Raw genomic sequence first — 23,229 nt, forward strand, 5'->3', positions numbered from 1 at the left:
TTTAGGTATGATGACATCCGGGGGAATCCTGGATGCTGAACTGAAGCAGGAAGAGATAAACCAGCTTATTTGTCCAAGCGATAAGTTCCTAGTTTTCCTGGAAGGCCAAAATGAAAATGGAATGACAAGCTGTATTCCAGTATTTTAAAATCAAACCCAAAAAGTAGAATGATAGCAAGGTGCCATCTACTTAATCTTTTGCCTCTCTAAACTGACAGTTGAGTTGAGAGGTATCACTCAAGGGACCAAATTTGGCTCAGATAACTCTAGTTATACTCACTTTTCATTGCAACTGATAACTCTAGTTATACTCACTTTTCATTGCAGCAGAAGACATAAGATTGTTCCCCTCTGTACAGAGTACTTTGGCGCGTTACAGACCGCCCAGAAGGGGCAGTCTCGCGCCACTGCTGGTTACTGCGTCCAGGAACCGCAGCATCCAAACTGTGTGGTTCCCGGATGGAGCAAAGAAGAAGCACCGAAATGGCGCTTCTTCTTCCGCCCCTGGATGAGATGCCGCGAAGCGCTACTCGCGCACTTGCGGCGTCACATCTGGTGTGCGATGTGCGGATGCTATGCATCCAGCACGTAAAGATGGCGGTACCCGTGTGTATAGGGCGCCACCATCTTTACGCCCTCGTCACGTGCTAGGGGTGAGGCCAGTGTGGACGCTAGGTCCTCGGCCAACCCCTAGCACGTGACGGGGGCGCCAGAAGAGCCCGTCTGTAACAGGCCTTTGTTATTCTTCCTTGTTGTAACAGTATTGTTTTCAATATGCTGGAAAACTGAAGGGAATACTTGAAAAGAAAAATGACATTAAATTATAGCATGACACTGTAGTCAAATCTATAATTAAGGAATATGAAATGATTTCTTCCTTGAGATGACTCAGAACCAATTACACTATGGGTCCTTCCAGACAGATGGATCCTAGTGCTATCAAAAGACTTGTAAGGCCTGGGTTTGATAGTAACATGTATACAGAGTATTTCACATGTTCAAAGGAGTCTGTATACCTTTTCTGTAGTCCATCATTAATACTTGATTCTTTTTTAAAAAAGTAAAGATGCTAGGCACTGAACATTTTGCATGCAAAGCATATGCTTTCTTGCTGAGACCATTTCTCTATAAATTTTGATAATTACTTGCAATTATCTCTAAGACTAGCTTAATGGGGTGATCATAGCCAAAACAACTACTTACCATTGTTCACATCATGGAATATTGTGTTTAAATCTGGATACATCTCCAAATTTCTGTTGCAGAAGATCCCTTTTAGTGGTGAGATATTGTTTGTCTTTTTAAACAAGTCACATACTAGTTTTCCAATATTGTCTGGATTTGAAGAAGATTCATTTTGGTATTGCTAGAAGGCAAAATGCACATTATTATTATTATTATTATTATTATTAACCTTTATTTATAAAGCGCTGTAAATTTACACAGCGCTGTACATACAATCTTTTTAATTGGACGGTTCCCTGCCCTCAGGCTTACAATCTAAAAAGACACGACACAAAGGGAATGGTGGTGGGGAAGGGGCCTTTCTAGTAGGATAATACATATAAAATAGTACATAGCAATATAGGAAATGATTCAATAAAACAGGCACCAAAAGAACATCAAATAGTAAGCAACAATTATGCAATGCCTGGGAAGGCTTCTCTGAACAGGATGGTCTTCAACTCCGTTTTGAAGCTGGTTAAAGAAGTGATGGCTCTTGCTCGCGGGGGAAGAAGGTTCCAGGAGTGAGGGGCAGCGAGTGAAAAGGGGCGAATCCGAGATGGGGCAGAGGAAATCCTGGGCTGAGACAGCAGACCTTGCACTCAAAAAATATTTTAGACTGATGGCAAAAAGCAATAATATTACCACTGGCAGCAATGGTAATAGCTTCCCGTCGTGGGCTATAGCAGCTTTGAGGAGTACAGCTCTTTGAGCCTTGTCACACTACAAAAATAAGATAGAAGTGAGTTTCTGTTTACATCTCCTCATGCTCTCAAAGCACATCTGTTCTATTTCCGACTGAGATGATCTTAAATGTGTGCTGTTTGTCCTGCTGGAAAATCCATTCAGCAAAAGCCATACATTTACCGCCATCTCACTTTGGAGGGAGAATAGAAATACTACGACATCATACGGGGAGGTAAGAAGAAATTCGCTTCTATCTCACTGCCTCTTATCATTCTTTCATAATGTGACTGTCAGGACTGCAGCAGGGAAGGTTAAAAACATTCACCTACTTCAGATGTTTACTTCCTGTGCAGCTGTGCTTTAGGTAAGCAAACAAATGGGCCCAAAAAAGTGGGTTATGGACACTTTGGGGGCGTGGCATTCAGATGATACATGCCCCCAAAGTGGCTGGAAGCTGCTCTGAAGCTGTGCTGAGGCATTAGGAATTGGACTTTCCAGGGGGGGATTAAATCTGCTCCTGCTGGTGGCCTAACACTGCCTTCCACAAGGTGCAAGAGATGTGTCAAAATGGACTTGTCCAGTTAAGAATACTGCAATACTTGAAGTGATGATTGAAGATACCCTTACCAAGCCTCTACCAAGACAACGGTTCCAGAGACTATATGAAGGGATGAAGATTCTTGATGTCAGTCCAAGAAAATGAGAAGGGGATGGTTGGAAGATTTTTGCATTCTCTTTCCCCCTCCTTAGATAGATAGGGATTTTCTGCATGCAAATTCCTCTCTCTCTCTCTCTCTCTCTCTCATTCAAACTACTCCCCCTTTTAGGAGGAGCTAACACTCTAGACATTCTCTCTCGCAAAGATTTTCAACTGAGCTGAATGTTTTCCAACTTCCCCTTCTCTCAACTTCTTTGGAAAGATGGTGAGATAAAGATTTCTTTTATCTGAAGTATTCACTAGCTAGATTAGGATATAACTTTTATGTATATATAGATTAAAGCCATTAGTAAACTTTTGTTTGAACTACAAGCTACTTGTGTTATTTCTGGAGTTAGTCTCAGTTCTTAGGAAAGCTGAGGGCCAGTACACACTGGTGGCAAAATGCCGCCCCTCTTTGCTACTGAAGCAACCAAGCCACGGGGTGACGCTGCACAGCAAAAAAGAAGCCGCCTAGAGCGGCTTCTTTTTTGTGGCATCATAAGGGCTGTGATGCAGCCCTATGACGCCGCTTCCTCTAAGAGACGTGTGGGTGCTCAGATGCCCACACATCATCTACATGCCCCTGTGTGGGCGTGTAGCCACACAATAATGGCACTGCCAGCATGTCATAGGACTCGGGAGTGTGCAGTTGGCCCTCGCTCACGAGCCCTACTATCGCTGCCAGGATGCCACTTCCTGGTGGTGTGTACCACACCATAGTTAGACAAAGGCTCATTTCTGCTATTCTGCTGATTTAAAGCTAGACCCTAACAGACTTGGCTTTGACATGTTTTGATATTTTAATATTTGTGTTTCCTTACCAAAGGCTGAAGCCTTTGAAAACTTAAATTGCCTTTCAGTTCAGGATTGCTGTGGCAGCCCGCCTTAAGAACAGGCTGTCTGGTTGCTGCAGTCCTGGCCCAATTGGGGCTGAAGCAGCCTCTAGCCACTCTTTCATGCTGGTCTGCTTTACACTATGTCCAGTTAGTTAAAGATAAAGGTAAAGGTAGTCCCTTGACATGAATATCTAGGCGTAACCAACCATAGAGGGCGGTCCTCATCTCCGTTAATAAGCTGAAGAACCAGTGTTGTCCGAGGACTGCTCCGGTGGTCATGACTGCAACGACTGGTGTTACTTTCCCACTAAGAAGTTGTACCTATCTATCTGCTTGCAATTGCATGCTTTCAAACTGCTAGGTTGGCAAAAACTGGGACTAGTGACATGAGCTCACCCTATCATGCAGCACTTGGGCCTCAATCTGCAAACCTTCCGATCTTACCCATACTATATTGTTGGTTCATTGAGCATTTCCTTGGTATTTTTGAAACTGTTTTCATAGATTTGAGGGCTACAAAACATGTTTTCCAAAAATAAGCGGAGATTCTAAGATTGTTGAAATCCAAACACCAGATTTAGAACACTGTGGGTAATCATGGAGTCACGGAATACACAAAGCACTGATATTGCACAGAACATATGCTTCATATGTTCTTTGTACTTTAGAGTTATGTGGTGCTATTTCCAGACTCTAGCTCTATTCATAATAGCTTGAATACAGGTCAGTCTCAATTTGAGTTGTCCCTACGTTTCTCTAGAAATAAATGAGTCTCATTCACAATGCACAGCCTGCTGGAGAGGGTTGAGCAGGATAGCTGCTGCTTCTCCAGCTGTATGCTCTATACCTGCTGCAGGAGATCCAGTGGGAAACATGCTGCCTCCCTCGCTCTCCTTATTCACACTGTACACCTGGGGAGCCTGCTGGAGAACAGTTTTTACCAGTTGCTTTCTCTCTGCCTGCTCCTCTAAGGAGAAACTGTCACCTAATTGCAAGCTAGTTCACCCAAGCCAAACCCCTTGAGATCAGCAGTAGCTGCCTCTTCTGATTCCTCTGGAGAGTATCTGTACATTTCTGTAGCTTTCAAAAGGTAAGCACTGAAGTTTTGTGTTTATATCTCTTTAAAATTAGTGGTGGGTTAAATTTAGCTCGATTGGAATGCATCCTCCTTTTTTCTGTGGAAGCCTCCTTTTACGTCAGTCTCAACTTACATCGCAAATAAAGAGGTTAATCAGACGCAAGTTTTGGACCCTCAATTCCGCTAAGGAAGTGAAACGAACATTGTGAATTGACCTTATAACGCGATGTTTTACCACATTGTTTGCTTTTCCGTCATTCCCCCGAAACGTGATGTTAGCGCTATACAAGGTGATTTGCGTGATGCGAAACTATGCACAGTGGATCTGTTTACTACACCAGCGCCTTCCTTTTCTGTCGAACATTTCACATCAAAATCTTTGTGCATGCCCTTTGGAGGTTTTGGTCGAATCGTGACCTTTGTCCCCCCCCCCCCCCATCTCTAGGATCCTATTTAGCAGATGGGAGGGGGAGAAGGAAAGAGCCAAAGGAAAAAGGGGAATCTTGATGCAAAGGGTGACAGAAGGCAAAAGGGGAAATCTGGATGGCTTTAGGACTGCAAAGGGCTGTCATAGGGAGGTGGGGGGGGGGAATAGAGAAAGTGATGGAGGAGGAGGAGGAGGAAGGAGCCGTGGGAATAAAGGAGCCATGGAGGGTATCCTATAATGGAGCAGGAGGATGAAGGAGCCAGGGCAGCTCAGAGGGAAGGAAGGAAGAGGAGGAGGAGGATTGCCCAGGGAAATAGGGCTGTGGAGAGAAGCTGGGGATGTAGGGAAATGGATGCAGCAGAAGCAGCCTCTTTTGACAATTTATGCGTGTGATTTTTTGGGTGCTTGCTTTCCTCTTGCTCCTGGAACTTAAGAGCCATTATTATTGTTGTTGTTGTTATTGTTATTGTTTGTGTTATATGCGGATGCTACAGTCAGAATGCCTGCGCTGCATTTCCCTTTTATTCCCAATTGATTGCATGGGTCACTTGGAATTGACAGGTCTCTCTCTCTCAGTCTCAGTGGAAGGCAATGGCAAAGTGTAAGCAGGAGGAAAGGGGGCAGTTCAGGTTAGGTCAGGTCAAAGGCAGGGCACGAACAGAGCTCCCATCAGGAACTTTCCTCCCTTTTTTAAAAAATTATTTTTTGGCAAAATGTGTGCATGTTTTGTTTTGTTTTTTCTTGAGAAATATATATATTCTTGCCCTTTGCAACATTTTCCCTTTGCTGGAAGTCAGCAAATGAAAGGGAAAGGGAACAAGCTGCCAGCCAGTTATATATAGACTTTTTTTCCTTTGAGAATCCATCCTAAAATGCGAATGTTACATTCGAATGTTACATTTGTTGCTCTTGTCAATTAGGCAATTGGCAAAACGATACATGCTTTTGCAAGGAATTCAGGGATAGCTCTGAACTGCTTTTAAATGCATAAAAGAATGCATGACAATCGCATCCTTTTCTGGCATTTACGAGGCTATGAATTTATTATTATTATTATTATTATTATTACATGTGCAAGAGGCATTCTGGGGTGGCAAGGAGTGGGGGATACAGGATGCATTAACTTGCATTTTGGGGTTGAAAATGGGGCCATGGGCAAATCATAAGAGGTTTATTTGACAAAATGTGTGCACTTTGGGTTATTTTGTGCCTGGCTCTTTTAAAAAAAGGAGGGGGGAAGGGTTAGGGTTAGAAGGGGATGGACTGGATGGCCCTTTGGCACCCCTTCCATTTCTAGGGTCCTATTTATTCCTTCAAAAAGAAGAAGAGGCTGGACTGGATGACCCTTTGGGGTCCCTTCCATCTCTCTGGCATCCTATGTATTCCTTCAAGGTAGAAGAAGGGGCTGGATTGGATGGCCCTTGGGGGTCCCTTGCATAGATTAGATTTACCTATAGGTACAAACCCCACTCCCCCCACATATACATATACCTAAACATATACATATAGAACACACACATATATTTATACACACACACATATACACATCCATATATATATATATATATATATATTCACACACACACACACACACACACACACACACACACTCCTACCTCTTTATTAATACAGGCAGACAAGACAGATATACATATATATACACATATATGTCAGAGACACATACTAATAAACATCTCTCTGCATATTCACAGTATCCACAATAGCTGATAACACACACACATTTTTATATTCACATGTATTCCTTCAGGACAGAAGAAGGGACTGGACTGGATGACCCCTTGAGGTCCCTACCATCTCTCTGGCATCCTATGTATTCCTTCAGAAGAAGGGGGGACTTGATGACCCTTTAGGGTCCCCTTCATTTATAGCATCCTATGTATTCCTCCATCACACATCAAGGCAAAACACACACACATATATGCACGTTTGCATTCGCGCAAAGAATGTATCTCTGCACATATTCACTCAGAACACACATTTATATATATATATATATATATATATATATATACACACACACACACACACACACACACACACACACACACACACTCAAAAACCCCTCCCCCGGGTTTGCCCTGAAAAAGGAAGGCCACCGGAAGGGAATGGGGTGAAAAAGCAGCTCAGCATCATGGGAACTTTGCAATCAGTAACTTTTGCATCGAGTTGCATTACTCTCTACCACACCAAACCATCTCGCAACAAATTAGAAAGGATAACGGGAGACAAATGCCGGCCTTTCCTTTTCCCCCGTAATACCCAAAAAGGGGAGGAATGACGCTAAAACTACGGAAACATTGCGCAACAGGCTCCCATAGAAATGAATGACGTCTGGAAGAACATTGCGTAATCGCTTTATTGTGCAATGTTGGTTGCGCAGAAGTGACTCTTTGTGCAGGAAAAATCACCAAAAACTTGCGTCTGATAAACTCCTTTGTTTTTTTTACTTCTTAAAAGTACTTTTTTACTGATCTGGATCAGGCCCACTGTGTGTACATAGGGAAGATAGTCTATTGGAACTACAGTGGTGAAAGCACATAATGGGGTCATTCCCACCTGGGGTGTAATCCGCGTTCTGATCCGGCTCTGCTCCGCTATCTGAAGCGATTCCCAAAAGGCCCCTCGTTCTCACTATGAAAAGGGGACCTTTTGTGGAATCGCTTTTTTTTGCTGGGAATGCTTGTCATTCCCATTAGATGGTGCTGGGGGAGGCGGCAGCCCTTGAGCCAGTGGCCCACCCCCCAGGAACCCTTTGAAAGGCTGCAACCCTGATTGGACCCTCTCTCTCTCTCTCTCTCTCTCTCTCTCTCTCTCTTTCTTTCTTTCTTTCTTTCTCTCTTCCTCCCCTCCTCTTCCCTCCCTCCCTCTCCCCCATTTTTTCTTTCCTTTCTTCCTTCCTACTTTCCTTCTCTCTTTCCTTCCTGCTGCCACTGCTTGCCCAGTGCTGGCAGGGCTTCCAGTGCAACTGCTGTGCTGCTGCCGCTTGCTCAATGCTGGCCGCTCGACCAGCACTGGGCAAATGGTGGCAGCTTTCATCTTTAATGGGAGCTTGGCTTGGGCTGCATCGGCATTGCAGAAGAGGGAGCAAAGCAAGGTTGGGGGACCCAGGAGGAGAAGGAGGAGGGTGAGAGACAATTAAAAAATAGAAATAATAATAGTAATAATAATAATAGTAAAGCAAGTAGTTGCTTTAGCAATATATTGATTTTTCGATCAATTCTATTGCCAAAAAAGGGGGTGAGAGAGAATCGATTCTGATCTGCACTTATTGAGCATGCTTCAGAACCGATTCCATTTTTTTTAAAAAAAACACACTTTCAAACTAGTGTCAGTAAACCCCGGGTTATTAGTGCTTGCCCTGCTTCTTTCCTCCTGGAATCGATCCAATGAGAATCAGAACCAAGGTCCCAAAGTCAGATGTATGGCTGATTAGTAGCTTCCATTCAGGTCTCCTCATCTGCATCATACCCACCTTGTTGTTTTCTTGAACTGTACTGCCCATGTCACCCTATATATAACCTTTCACAGTTAGGAATGCTGTATGTTTTCTACCACAACAAAATCCATTTACACTGTGGCCTGCTGATATACCATTACTTGCACATTAAAAAAAGTTCACAAGGGAAGGAGGCTGAAACTCCCTCTTTCCTTCTACCTTCCTTGCTCCCAATTCCTGACTCATTTCAAGAGTCAGAATTGTAAAGGAAGGTAAGGCACGAGGATGATTCAACTTTAGTAACAAACACCCTGTCAGCTATTGGAATGTAAAATTTCTGGAAATTTAAACCAAGGGGTGGGGGCATATTTTTCTATGCTAGGAGTGGTAGTGGATTTTTTAAAAAATTGAAAAATGCAGTATTGGCATGGCACAGTCGTTTGAGTGTTGCATTGTGACTCTGGAGACCAGAGTTCGATTCCCAACTTGGTCATGAAACCTGTTGGGTGACATTGGGCAACCACATGCTCTCAGGCTCAGGGGAAGGCAATGGCAAACCTTTTCTGAACAAATCTTGCCAAGAAAATCCCATAATAGGGTTGCCATAAATCAGAAACGACTTAGAATCATAGAATCATAGAATCGTAGAGTTGGAAGAGACCACTAGGGCCATCCAGTCCAACCCCCTGCCATGCAGGAAATCCAAATCAAAGCATCCCCGACAGATGGCCATCCAGCCTCTGTTTAAAGACCTCTAAGGAAGGAGACTCTATCACCTTCCGAGGAAGTGCATTCCACTGTCGAACAGCCCTTACTGTCAGGAAGTTCCTCCTAATGTTCAGGTGGAATCTCTTTTCCTGTAGCTTGCATCCGTTGTTCCGGGTCCTGTTCTCTGGAGCAGCAGAAAACAAGCTTGCTCCCTCCTCAATATGACATCCTTTCAAATATTTAAACAGGGCTATCATATCACCTCTTAACCTTCTTTTCTCCAGGCTAAACATCCCCAGCTCCCTAAGTCGTTCCTCATAGGGCATGGTTTCCAGACCCTTCACCATTTTTGTCGCCCTCCTTTGGACACGCTCCAGTTTCTCAATGTCCTTTCTGAATTGTGGCGCCCAGAACTGGACACAGTATTCTAGGTGGGGCCTGACCAAAGCAGAATACAGTGGCACTATTACTTCTCTTGATCTAGACACTATACTTCTATTGATGCAGCCTAAAATAGCATTGGCCTTTTTAGCTGCCGCATCACACTGTTCACTCATGTTCAACTTGTGGTCCACTTGGACTCCTAGATCCCTTTCACATGTAGTTTCATTCAGCCAGGTGTCACCCATCCTATATCTGTGCATTTTGTTTTTCCGCCCCAAGTGCAATACCTTACATTTCTCTGTGTTGAATTTCATTTTGTTAGCCTTGGCCCAGCTTTCTAGTCTATTCAGGTCATTTTGAATCTTGATCCTGTCCTCTGGGGTATTAGCTATTCCCCCTAATTTGGTGTCATCTGCAAATTTGATAAGTATGCTCCCAATTCTGTCATCCAGGTCATTGATAAAGATGTTGAATAGCACTGGGCCCAGGACAGAGCCCTGTGGGACTTGAAGGAACACAACACACACACACACACAGAGCATCCTTCACAGATTAAAATTAACTTTGTTAGTTTAGGAACATAAAATGAATTATATGTAACTACCGTAAGTCTGGAATACAGTTATTGTATCTAATATTAAAAGTATAGTTTAGGCAGAAATCTATTATAAATTCAATATACTATTGTTATTTTTAATATATGTGTGTGTGTGTCTGTGTGTGTGCATGTGTTTGTGTGTGTGTATGTATGTGTGTGTGTGAACACATGAACTATAAGGAACCTCTTTGGTTTTGCCAGCTTGAGGAGCAGGCAACCAACAACAAACAAAAAGAAGAACCCATAAACATGGGTAAAACTGAGAAAATGACTCTATTATTTCTCTATAGTGTCAAGCAAAAATAACACACTCATTCCTATGCCCTTCCTGGCTGATAAAACAGCCACCCCTCTGGAAGGGCATGGGAATCGAGAATGCATCAGTCATGCCAGTTTCTGGATGCTCCTTGATGTGTCAAATCTGGCCATGGCAAGCCATGCTTTGATTATATCCCATTTGGACTGCTGTAACACACTCTATGTGGAAATGCCTTTGGAAACTGCTTGGAAACTTCGGTCGGTCCAAAATGCTGCAGCCAGGCTGCTAACCATGCCTGGTTACAGGGAGCATATAACGTCCTTGCTGTGACAAGAACAAGCTCTGGCTTCATCTCTCAAATCTGTCTCTGAGCACAATTCAAAGTGCTATTAATGACCAATAGAGCCCTATGTCTCTTAGGTCCAGACTATCTGAAAATGTAAATCACCCTGGTCAAGTCTTCCGCTCTTTGGAGGAGGGCTTTCTCTCAAGTCACACCAGCTTCATAGGCTCCATTGAAGAAGACATGGAGGAAAGCCTTTTGGGTGACTGTTCCTAGTGTATGAAATTCCCCTCCATGATTAGGTTACCCTCATTTCTTATCACTGGCAGGCAAAGACCTTTAAAAAAAAAAAATATGCCCCAGCTTTTAACTGGTTGGGGCTGAAGGATGCCCAATGGGTCTAATGTATCTTATGTGTTGAATGTCTTTTTAATTTGTTTTAAATTAATGTTTTGATTGCATTGGTTGTTTAATGGTTTTTTTTAATGTACTATATATTGCTTTGGCTTTTTTGTTTCAACTTATATTGTAAGCTGCTTTGGATTCTATACAGGAAGTATATATACATTTTATTCATTATTTAAAAGAAAAATATTGCATAATACAATATTCCTATCCCTTGCCCGAGGCCTTCATGTCTCTAGCAAACACAAGATCACATCAGGTTTTGGCCCCAACAATAGCCTAGAAGAATTCCCAAAGACCAAATTGGTCTTAAAAACCCTTGAATGGACAGCCTACAATAGTCACCTCAAATTCTTCTTCACTGATTATATTCTCATTTCGTAGACTTTGGAGAAAAGGAAGTGGATTGGTGATTGCAGAAGAAATTGCCACTTCTTTGGTTCTGAAGAATTCTTCTAAATCCTCATCTCTCAAATTTTCATTTTTAGAGTCCATGCTATTAAAAAAGAGCAAAACTTGGAATAACTTCAAATCAAAAATGAAAACTTAAACAACAGTTATTGAAAGAAGAATTTCTAACATTATAATCATAACCAAAATCTAGAATTAGGCACTTAAACAGAAAGAAATGTATTTCCCAAAGTGAAAAACAACAAAAGAGGTGGAGGACAGGGAGTCTTGGAGATGCCTAATCCACAAGGTTGCCATGATTTGAAGTCGACTTCAAGTGCAGTTAACAACAACAACAATGGGCTCACAAAACCACAGACCCCTAAATTCCACAGCATTGAACCAGGGCAGTTAAAGTGATGTCAAGCTACTAATTCTGCAGTGTAGACACACCCTAGATCAGTGGCTCCTAAACCTTGACTCTCCATATGTTTTGGGCTTCAGCTCCCAGAAGCACCAGCCAGCCAACTTTGCCAAGAGCCAGGAATTCTGGGAGCTGAAGTCCAAAACCTGCAAAATTTGGGAACCATTGCCCTAGATTCTCACCAAGATTGCAAAAGCTTTCATGAGCGGCACTACTGAATTTCTGAAGTGGATTTAGATGCATTATCCTCTGGTCTTTCTTGTTAAAGGCCCTCCTATCGCATAACATGAGACTAGATTCCAGTCATGAGAAGTGTATTCTATAAATATAGAGCAGACTGGGGAAGACTCTGGAACTGTAGTCCAAAACAGCAACTGTGTGGGGAAGGAAACATAGTTCTTCTTCCTCTGATTCTCAAGCTTGGACTACACCTCATAAAAACTCCAGGCATCATGGCCACACATTGGGGGAGTTTAAGAACAGCTGTTCTAATCTGACTCCATGGAGGAAACAATCACTAGCAAAACAACAGAACAGCAGCAGGATTGTTTAGTTGTTATTTGTTGTTGCATGCCTTCAAGTCGTTTCTGTCTCATAGTGACCCAAAGTTGTGTTTATCACAGGATTTTCTTGGAGAGATTTGTTCAGAGGTGGTTTGCCTTTGTCTTCCTCTGAGGTTGAGAGAGAGTGACTTGCTCAAGGTCCATACTGGCATCCATACTGCCAAAATAATCCAGGTTTCTTCTGAAAATAGGCCACTGAATTAGATTTATGTTGAGGTTACACAATAATCCATGCTCAGTCACGGAAACCTCACTGGGGCTGCACCCACACTGCAGAGATAATCCAGTTTGACTGCGCTTTAACTGCCATGGTTCAGTGCTATGGAATTCTAAGAACTGTGAAAATTGAAAAAGCATCTGAAGAAGTAGACTGAAGTTCACAAAAGCTCACGCCGCCAACTTCTTTCTTTCACTTAGTCTCAAAGGTGCTAGAAGATCTCTCTACATATCTGGGAGCTGTAGTTTTTGTAAGTCATCTTCTCTGTCAGAGAGCTCTGGTGCCACAACAAACTAGAAATTCCATAGCACCAGAGTGGTCTCAAACTGGATTATTCCTTCAGTGTGTTTGGGAGCCTACTTCCTTATAGGCATGGGGTGGAGTGGAAAGCGGTGTCAAACCGGATTATTTCTGTAGTGTGGATGCAGCCCCAGATACAAAATGGTGCACAGAGGGTACAAAGGAACAATCCATGCCCAAAGTTTCAGAAGCTCCATAAATAAAATCAATTTTTTCTTCTCTGGAAACAGTCTGACACTTACCTTCTACTTTTGCTACAACAAAAAGCCCAAGATGGATTCAGACTGATCAAAAGGACTCGCTTTTGGAGGAAGAGTCTCTTCTATGCTTTGATTTCTGCAATGAAGAATCGAAAGGGAAAGTAATCTTAGTCCTGTCAGCTAGAAAGTTGGCAGGGTGCCTAGAAAGGGAGGGAGAGAGCAACCTCTCTATTTCTAAAAAAAAAAAAAAAGGCAAAAGGGGGCAATTTGTGTTTTGAAGGAAAATCAAATAGTCAAAGACCCAAGGCATCCTCTTTTTCTAGGACATACCCTACATTCCAGCCCCCTGTCCTCCATTTTGAGTATGGCTAAGAAGCAAGAATTTATATAAATGTATCTAACTCAGGGTGACCAGATGTCCACATTTTCCTGGCCACGTCCTACATTTCAGCCTCCTGTTCAGGAGGAATTCCAAAATTTCCTCCATTTTGAGCATGACTAAGAATCATTAATTTATATTTATATGAGTGTTTTTAGCAGAGAGTGATCAGAGGTCTTCCTTTTCCAGGACATGCCCTTCATTTCAACTTTCCCTCTAGGAGGAATTCCAACATGTCCTCCTTTTTGAGCAGGACTAAGAAGCATGAATTTATATTTATGTCAGTGTTTCTAGCTCAGAGTGACTAGATGTCCTCATTTTCAATGCCTTTATTGCTCACTTTAAAATGATGTCACTATTTTTGTTTCCTTAATGTTCAATTGTAAACCAGCCTGAGCGTAAAAGCTGCAAAGAACAATAGCACACATTGACAAGCTCTCCCCTTTTTTCTTCAGTTAGTAGGAAAAGGTACCCAAGAGATTGAAACTCCTGGTCAGTTTTAACACTATAGTGGAGAGGATTTCCCTACTCTTGCAGAGGTAACAGGCAATCTTGTTAGTTAATTCTCATATTCAGAATCTTTGTGCATGCTTCTTTGAGCTTGAGTCAAATATTGCACATCCAAAAACATTTAATTTCCATCTAAATGCAAAAGTGTCTCTGTGTGTGTCCATCCAGCTGGCAGTATCATTTTCTCCAGCACAATACAAAAACTGAGCTTGGCAGTTTATCAGGGCATTTATAGTTTCAGCTATTTTTGTTGCTTTGACAGTTATACCAAAACTTTTTATTAGTGGAAAAAATGCAGCTGCTGGATTGTTCACAGGGTCTGGTCATTGGGAATACATTACTCCCATGCTCTGAAATATGTAGTGGCATCATATTTTCTCACATACAATTACCATATATACACAACTATAAATTGACCTCATGTATAAGTTGAGGGCAGGTTTTGGGAGTAAAAATTAAGGATTTTGATATGACCCATGGATAGGTCAAGGGTAAAATTTATGGGCATGGAACAAAAAATCTAAAGGATGGAACAAAGGAAAACTATGTCAAAGAACTTACCAAATTCCAGCAGGCATAACTGTTTATGATCATCCTAAAGGCCTGAGAGAATAGAGAGGGGTCAGTGGTTCCAGTGCAGACTACATTCTTGCCTTTCACCAGGGGATGGTTCCTTTTTTAAAATAAGAGTGAAAGTACAGGACTTACATTGAACCGTGGATAAGTTGATTCAGGTTCTTGGGGGTCAACTTTTTAATCTAAATTTCTAGACTTATACATGAGTATATACAGTACTTGCTTTGGCCTTAACATCTGGACCCAAGAAATAACTTCCAGGCTGGCAGGCTCAAACTCAGATAAGATGTAAATCTGTCCACATTCTCTGATACTGTGAGATATACAAAACAGCTTCTTAGTCTTATTCTGTCTACTCTTAAGGGCTGTGCAACCCATCTGAACTCCTGTTTGTATTATTTATTTATCTTCAACACAGAGAGGCAAATACACACATGTATTGACCAATAACAAAGGTTATTGGGGTGCTGTGGTTTACAAGGAAAAAAATAAACATTCTATATAACATCTAAAGAAGAGCCCCCAAAACTGAATTTAGGGCCTGGGAAGGAATATTTGGCAGGAGGTGACCCTGCAATTAGCTGGAACTTAAACCATTTGGGCAATAAAGGTTACTGCTAGCACTTTAAATTGGATCCAGAAACAGCCTGGAAGACAGTGCAGATGCCAAACCCTGGGGTAATATGATCATATTAACCTGTTAATCTTAACCACCTTGCTGCCATAATTTTGAACAGCTTTGAATAGATTTCTGGACCATTTTAAAAGGTAGCCCTGCCTACAATGTTCTGCAGTTATTTAAATGAGATGTTACAAGAGCGCTGAAAACTATAGCTACACAATCTTTGCCCAGATTTTATTTTATCCTTGTACAGGACCCAAGGTGGCATACAGCCAATTAAAAATAGGATAAAGCTAAATGAGGCAGAATAGTGGTTTCAGACTACAATTCTGGGAGCCAAGGGTTCAAATCCCTGCTAAACCATAGAAACCCCCTGGATGTCCTTGGACAAATACACAAAGGCAATGGCAAATCTTACACTATGATAGGTTCTATCCTTGGGGCAGGGTGACCAGATGTCCTCCTTTCCCCAATCATGTCCTACATTTCAACTTTCTGTCCAGGAGGAATTCCCAAATGCCTTCCATTTTGAGCATGACTAAGAAGCATACATTTATATCTATATTTGTGGTTTTAGGCTTTATGTGGTCATGGCCTACATTTTTTTTTGAAATGTCCTTCATTATGAGGTGCCTTGTCCTTCTTGGGGGTTAGGACATCTGTTCACCCTGCCTTAGGATCACAATCAGATGGCAACAAAGGCATGCAGCAACAACAGCTAAAACATTATTTGTATAAAATTTAAACGACAAACAGCAATTTGGTAAAAACGCAAAGGTAAAATAATAATTTATCACACAGGGGACAACTGGAAGTAAAATGGTGATTAACCCGTGATAATGACACAATTGCGCTTACGGTTTCACATGACATCATGTTCAAAGTGATATTATCACTATCAATAAACCATTATTATTTTGCAATTGCGCTAATGGCTTTCACACAACGTTGAGGTAAAACGTGATTAAAGTGCCATTAACCCATGAATAAACAGGCAAGAAACAGCAGCAAATCATTCATAGGATTTTCCTGTGGATTAATTTTTGCTGTTTGTGGCCTGGTTATTCCCTGGTTATTCACAGGATAATGGCTCTTGTGCTAATCTCATTTTAATGGCGTTTTTAATGTCAATGGTGTGATTTTCTCAGGTTAATAAAGTCTCAGTTTCCCCCATGTGATAAACTCCTATGAAATAGAATTAAAACATAGTTTAAAAAAAAGATAAAAGCACAACTGTCATTAAAAGCCCATTCTGCCACATGAACTGTATGCCTAAGTCCTGGTTGAATAAAAAGGTCTTCTTCACCTGTTGGTGGAAGGAGAGGACAGAGAGGATCAACCAAACCTCCCATGGAATACAATTCAACAACCTGGGAGCATGCACTGAAAAGGCTATTCCCCATGTCCTCCTCACCAAACATTTCATTTAGTTTATTAGTCTTAGGTAGAAGGCTGACAGTGATGATGCTGGATCTAAAAGCACACTGAACTAGGAGTCTCTCCAGCAGATCCAAAGAATTCGCCCTCCATTCAATTAGGTGGACTGCCAGGAAGTGACAGTCTTATCTACACTGAATATCAGTGTATTTGCCCTGTATTCAGTCCATACCTAGGCCTAGCACTTTTACAGAATTATTATTGCCTCCCCTAGATTTGATGAAAAGTCAAATGAAGTGTCATCCGTGTACTATATATTATTTCAGTGTTATTTTTTTAAATAGACAGTAAATAGAACCAAGGATAAAAATTAAACTATGTGAAACCTTGCAACTTAACTGCAAGTAAAGCATTAGCCTCCTTGATTACTATTTGGAACTGCTCATCTGAATAGGAGAAGAACCACTGCATGACAGTACAGTGGTCCCTCCACATTCACTGGGGTTAGGAGAGAAGGACCTCGTGAATACAGAAAAATGGCAAAACACTATTCTTTTTATCTAAGAGAATATCTCTTTAGGAATCTCCAGATCAACTCTGTGGTCAACATCTGCCAGAAGCTGATCACAGAATCATGCTGGAGGACCTACAAATGCCTAGAGAAGTGTTTTCTCTAGGAACATCTAGGTTCTCCAGCACAACTCTATGGTCAACGTGTGGCAGAGTTGCACTGGAGGACCTAGAGATTCCTAGAGATAACATTTTAAATCAAAACCACAAATAATCAAATCTGTAAAAGTCAAAGCCTCAAAAGTGGAAGCCCAACTGTACTTCCAACAGCAAATGAAAGCTGCCTATTAAGGATACCATATTCCATAAGACCAAACCGTTGAGAGGTCAAAAATAATTGGCAAATGTCATCCCACAGGGATATAAAGAAAAGTCATGATTGTATATGCTATTAAAAATCCCAGAATGAACAAATAAATCCAAACATATGGTTGGCCATCAAAATGGCAGATAATCTGAATGTTATTTTTATGTACAAATGCATTTTACACAGGACTTTTCTAACATTTTAAATGATTATTAAGAACTCCCCATTAATTCTTGTTTATGCTCACAACAATTTTGTGCAGACAACATCCAGCAGAGGGCAATCCTATCCTGCTTCAAATTCAGGCATAAACCTCTCAAAAATTAATGCTTTCCTGCAATTAATGTTGTATGCAGTTCTTACTTCCTGTGGCTGCCATAAATTGTGTCTTAGCTTTTGAAGTTTTAACATACACATCGGAACAAAGTCTGCTTGTAGCATGTTGTGTTTCATTTTACATTTCTGTTGCTGTTTCAGCACTGACAGCTGTGTTTACATATTAGTTTGGTATTCCTTCTGCGATTTTGCTTTGGCACCCATTCAGCTTCTCACATTCACCAGAAAGCATGAGCAAGTATACTCGTTGTTTCCTACAGTAAAATAAATAGTTGGCTGTTCATAGACTTGGCCTACATACATGGTAACTTTTTTGTTGTTGTTCCAGGCTATACCCTAGAGAAGGGAGGGAAGTATTGGCTCTAAATTTTTTAAGCGTAACATTTTCTTTTTAACTACCCTATTGTTTCCTGGCTGCACCTACAAACAATTGCTGTTATGTTTCAAGCACATTAAATAATTGGTTTGGAATCCCAAGCCAATGTATTCACAAAAATCCCCTTGGAGACTCTAAGGATATGTTCCAGGGTCACCATACAAAATGAGAGCATGTAGTGTTCTTATTGCAGTGAGCTTTCAAATTGTTTGTGACTTATGGTGACCTGATGGAGAAATTATCACAGGGTTTTCTTGGCAAGATTTGCTGAAAGGTTTGCAATTGCCATCCATTGCAGTGGGTTTCCACGGCTGAGCTGGGATTTGAGTTCTGGTTTCCTGAAGTCCTAATCCAACACTCAAACTAATACACCACACTGGCTCAAATTAGTATTCTAGCAGTATTCTACCAGTCATAATTGCCATCCGGTCCTTCAAAATCACTTTAGAGCGGTGCAAAAATCTCCCTTTTTATCATTCTTTAACTATTCCAAATGTGTGTAAACAATAGGACAGTTAATGAAGGGGAGGAACTAATAACTTTTCTTCAGTGATCTTGTAAAAGGTCTCATCATACTGTTCAGACTCAAAAGACAATCTGCCCTGTGGTTAGGGAGAAGTGCTGGGAGTATTTCAAGCCAATTTACTGAGTTGGGACAACTAAACTGGGTTATGTATTGGTAGAATTCAAAGGTATGTGGAAATCAGTTTGCAAAGAGATTTTGTACCACCTTTGAGACTAACTGAAAGAAGGTAGCATGAGCGTTCATAGACGTCAGCCTACTTCCTCAGATAACATGCTTCTGAGGAAGCAGGCTCAAGTCTGCAAAAGCTCATGCTACCAACCTCTTTCTTTCAGTTAAGCTCAAAGGTGCTACAAGATCTCTTTGGAGACTGAGTCATGTGGAGGAGTGACAGCTTCTGAACAGTTTATGAAGGCAACACAGGAATAAAATTGAGGTAGAAATTAAAAGAAGTCATAATTAATTGATCATTTGAAATGTGAACAATTGATATATTTGCATTTGGCGGAAACAAGTTTGGAACAAACTGAATGATTACTCTGCTTTTTTTTCTTTACACAGGCATCTGTTGACTAGCACTATCTTAAAGCCATTCCCTATAGGAGGAATCCCTCTTCCAATATGACAGCACCTATCAGTATTTTCCCCAAGCACTTTTATTCAATATGATTTTTAAAATTCTGCTGTTTAGCTTATTATCTATTGTTCTTTTTAATAGGGTGGTAAGGTGGCCTCAGATTCCAGTAGAATCCTAGAGGCTGATTAGCCATCTTGTCTAGATTTCTGTAAGCAGTACAACCTACCCAGATCATAAACAATCCTGGACATTTTTTTCCAGCTGCAAAGTACAGGTAGAAAGGTGCTCAGTTAACCTGAAAGAGCTCATGCAAATAAGTATTAGGAACAAAATAGACACTGGCTCAATATAATTTGTTAAAAAGGGGTGGCAGAGCCCAAGATGACATAAAAATCTCACCTTCTGGCCTAAAGCGATAGACAGTGCAAAAATTATATTTTAACAGCACCAGTTGCATGAGCAGGAGGGCCTGGCTGTTGTTAATCTGTGGTGAGTGTCATGTGTTCCGACATGTTCAGAGGCTGTATCCTTTGCTGTTGTTTTAAATATACCAGATAAGCCCTCCAGTGAAAAGGGGTTTAGAGCTAAGACAGAGAACTCTGACTCAAACTATTGCTTTGTTTGGCTTTTCTCATATGCTTCTTCTCCATCTTGTTGTGTGTGGGGATGACAGAATACACTACGAGCTTTTCCTGCATGCTCTGGTTAGTTCCAGAGCTAAGCTCAGGCATATCTGGAGCATGCTATTGCAGCACTGGAACATTTCTGTACTTTCTGAATTTTTCCAGAACAAAGAGCATCATATCTGGAGAGTAAGGAATGGTATAAGCTTGGTAGTAACAGGTAATTTTATCTGATGAGGTAAATTTTATATGTTTCTGTGCAGAGGGTGGTGCGGAGCTGTGAGGCAACTTTAATTACAGGGTGATTTCACCAGTGAGCAGCTATGATTTCTAAAAGTGATTTTTCTCGCCTTGGTTTTTAAATTTGGGATGCTGTCTTTGCAATTCTGTGCATATGAATGTTGCCTGGAAACATTAACCAGTAAACTCAATAGGACTTACCACCAGTACACATGAATACAATTCTGCCGTAAATGCAGTCTTAAGTATCCTTGACTACTGTTTGTACTGAGACTTTAGTTTTTCAAATATAACATTCTGTCTGTACTTTACAGTTATTCACATCACGGAACAGATATAATGTGCTCTTACCTGTGTTTCTGGATGTACATTGCTATTTGAGTATTTAAACTTCTTGATTAACATGCTTCAGAGTTGCTGCTAGATGAAGATTGTCTTGTGGGCAATAGTTGCAGTTTTGCCCTCTACAAGTTGGTGGTTTTATTCACAGGTTCTCCCTATGCTCTTTTCCCGTTTCTTACCTTGCATATCTTCCACTCGTTCTCAGTTCTTGTTCTCTCCTGGCTCCCTCACTCCTCATCTTCAGAATTTCCTGTGACAGCTTCTTAGGGACAAAATGGGTAGAGCTATACGCAAGCTGTAGGAGGCTAAACGTTACATGGGGCACTTTCACAGTACACAGTTTGGGTGGTATGATTCCACTTTACCATCCTAAGTAATAGCACCATCCTAAGTAATCTTGGAATTTACATTTGCATGTTAATTGTTGTTGTCCCCTGCTTTGATCCATGCGGAGAGGTGGGTAACAAATCATCATCATCATCATTTAGGGAAGAGTATTTAAAATTCTCAGCTAGACAGCTCTGGTCCCTCACCAAACAATAAATCCATGGATTCTGTAGGATGCAATTGTGACAGTAAAAGTGCATACCCTCCACATGCCATAGTTTGTCAGGGACATTGATATTCTGTTCAGTTTCGCTCTCCTCGCCTTTTCCTTTCTGATTGATTTACTTCAGTGGCTGCAAACTGAGTACCAAATGCTGAAGTATGCTTTATTAACTCAGCAAAAGTGAGAAGAAATGTAGGGGAAGTGGAGTCATGCCTTTCTTAAACTCAGTGCATGTATTCCCGGGGTTTCTCTTCTTAAAATAGTCATTTTGTGTGTTTTTCCACATTAATAAATTTTACCCTCTTAGTGCCTGGCAACACCTTTCTGAGCACTCTGTGACCTACCTTGGCCAGACATTATCTAGTTTTTGTGAAATACTGGATTTTATGAAAGTGGGATCATAATACTATAATTGTGTAGTATGAAAGTGCCCATGATTACTTAGTTAGTGAACATGTGTCAGTAAATTCACACAGACCTAACCTCTTTTACCCAGGTACAGCTATACACTTGATTTGTACTCTGCATATAAGAGGGTTTTTGTTGCTGGATACAAATCAGGAAGTATTGTAGGTATAGAGATTCTCAGAAATATCTGGAATTGTGTCTGTATAGTGTAATGCATGAACATACATTTTATTGCTTTGAAATAGGTAACCACATGTTGCCACACTTTTCCTTGCCACCATATCTCTCTCACATTGGAATTTGACTCCCAGGCAGAAAAAGCTTTACCAACCACTCTAAGCAAGTGTCACCATTTCAGACAAAAACCAGGCACTGTGCAGAATTTAGGACAAAGGAATTCCCTTTTGATGAAGCAGTTTGGCTAGCTCCCATTTTGACCAAAAAATGCACTTAAGGAAAGGATCACAGAGTCTCTTATCGACTGATCTCTTTGGGGAAAGGGTGGGGTGAAGACATAAATAAGAGTCATGGCCACACCCACACTGAAAGAAAACCTCTGTTGGTTCCTTCTGGGAGAGAGCAAGTCAAAGCATAGTGTTGAACTTGGGACTTTGTTCTAGTTTATTTTAGACCCCAGGAGATATGTGGGAGGAGGTGTGCCCCAGTAAGTTTAAGGAGGTCCATCTCTTCTGGGATGGGCAAATGGCAAGATCATGCCTTGCATGGAGAGGAAAAACCAAACAGCTTCTCTCAGACCTATCTGAAGCAGATTATAGTAGTTTGGTTTTGCCAATTGTGGGAGGAGTATGTAAAAACTGCTTGTGAAGAATTTATAGTGGGCTCTTGGTAGGTTTGATTCCAGGTTTCCCCATGTATACCAAAATCTGTGGATGCTCAGGTTCCATTAAATACAATGGTGTCTCTTATATACAATGGCAAAATCAAGCTTTGCATTTTGGACTTTATACATATTTTTAATATTTTCAAGCTGTGGATAGCTAAAACCTTGGATACAGAGGGCTGGGTGTAGTCCTATAGCTCCCTTTATAAAATTAGGTCATTTCTTGGTCCTGTCACCTCTAAATCACACATTATTATGCCCACCCCATATAGCAAAACAATTACAGCCAGCTCTCAGTATCCACGGATTCCTTATCCACGGATTCAGCCACCCATGATTTGAAAATATTTTAATATATATATATATAAATTTCAAAAAGCAAACCTTGATTTTGCCACGTTATAAAAGGAACACCATTTTACACCACTGTATTTAATGGGGTTTGGTCGTGGAACCAAGCCCAAGCAGACACTAAGGGCCCACTGTATAATGCTATGATTCCATTTTAATTGCATGGCTGTTAATGGAATCCTGGGATTTGTAGTTTAGTGAGCCTTTAGAGCTCTATGACTTAAAATCCTAAATACTCTCCCATTACAAATCCTAGAATTCCATAGGATGGAACCATGACAGTTAAACTGGAATCATAGTGCTGTAAAATATGTAGTGTGAAAAGCCCCCAACACGCTACTTTCCAAAACACTTTGGAAGTTTAAAAGAAAACCCACCCTCTGTCTTTAATTAGCCTATCTGCTGGTTAAAAGATAGTAGAAAATGTTAAGTTATACTTTGCTAGTTACTTTTTTTAGGTGTCACCTTTTGGAATTCACCTTCCAGATCATTTAAGACAGCCTTTGCTTACTATAAATAACCTAAAGACACCATATCCCATCTGCTCTTGGAAGCTAAGCAGGGTCAGCCCTGGTTAATAT

At 41.1% G+C, this 23,229-nt stretch overlaps 1 protein-coding gene across 1 annotated transcript in view; it reads right to left on the reverse strand.

The window, feature by feature from the left end:
- The window catches only part of LOC149318348 (uncharacterized), a 33,566-nt gene extending 12,476 nt beyond the window's left edge, over positions 1–21,090 (reverse strand). Inside the window, exons 1-4 of the mRNA XM_089509508.1 lie at positions 20,678–21,090; positions 14,591–14,702; positions 13,183–13,276; positions 1,204–1,366 (exon numbers count right to left, since the gene is read on the reverse strand). Of these exons, the coding sequence (XP_089365634.1) occupies positions 1,204–1,246 (43 nt within the window). The 5' untranslated portion in view covers positions 1,247–1,366; positions 13,183–13,276; positions 14,591–14,702; positions 20,678–21,090. The remainder of the gene's footprint in view (positions 1–1,203; positions 1,367–13,182; positions 13,277–14,590; positions 14,703–20,677) is intronic.
- Between the last annotated feature and the right edge of the window lie 2,139 nt (positions 21,091–23,229).

Source organism: Sceloporus occidentalis, unplaced genomic scaffold, assembly GCF_023333645.1.
Source record: "Sceloporus occidentalis isolate IW3139 unplaced genomic scaffold, rSceOcc1.0.p SCAF_2, whole genome shotgun sequence".
NCBI lineage: Eukaryota > Metazoa > Chordata > Lepidosauria > Squamata > Phrynosomatidae > Sceloporus > Sceloporus occidentalis.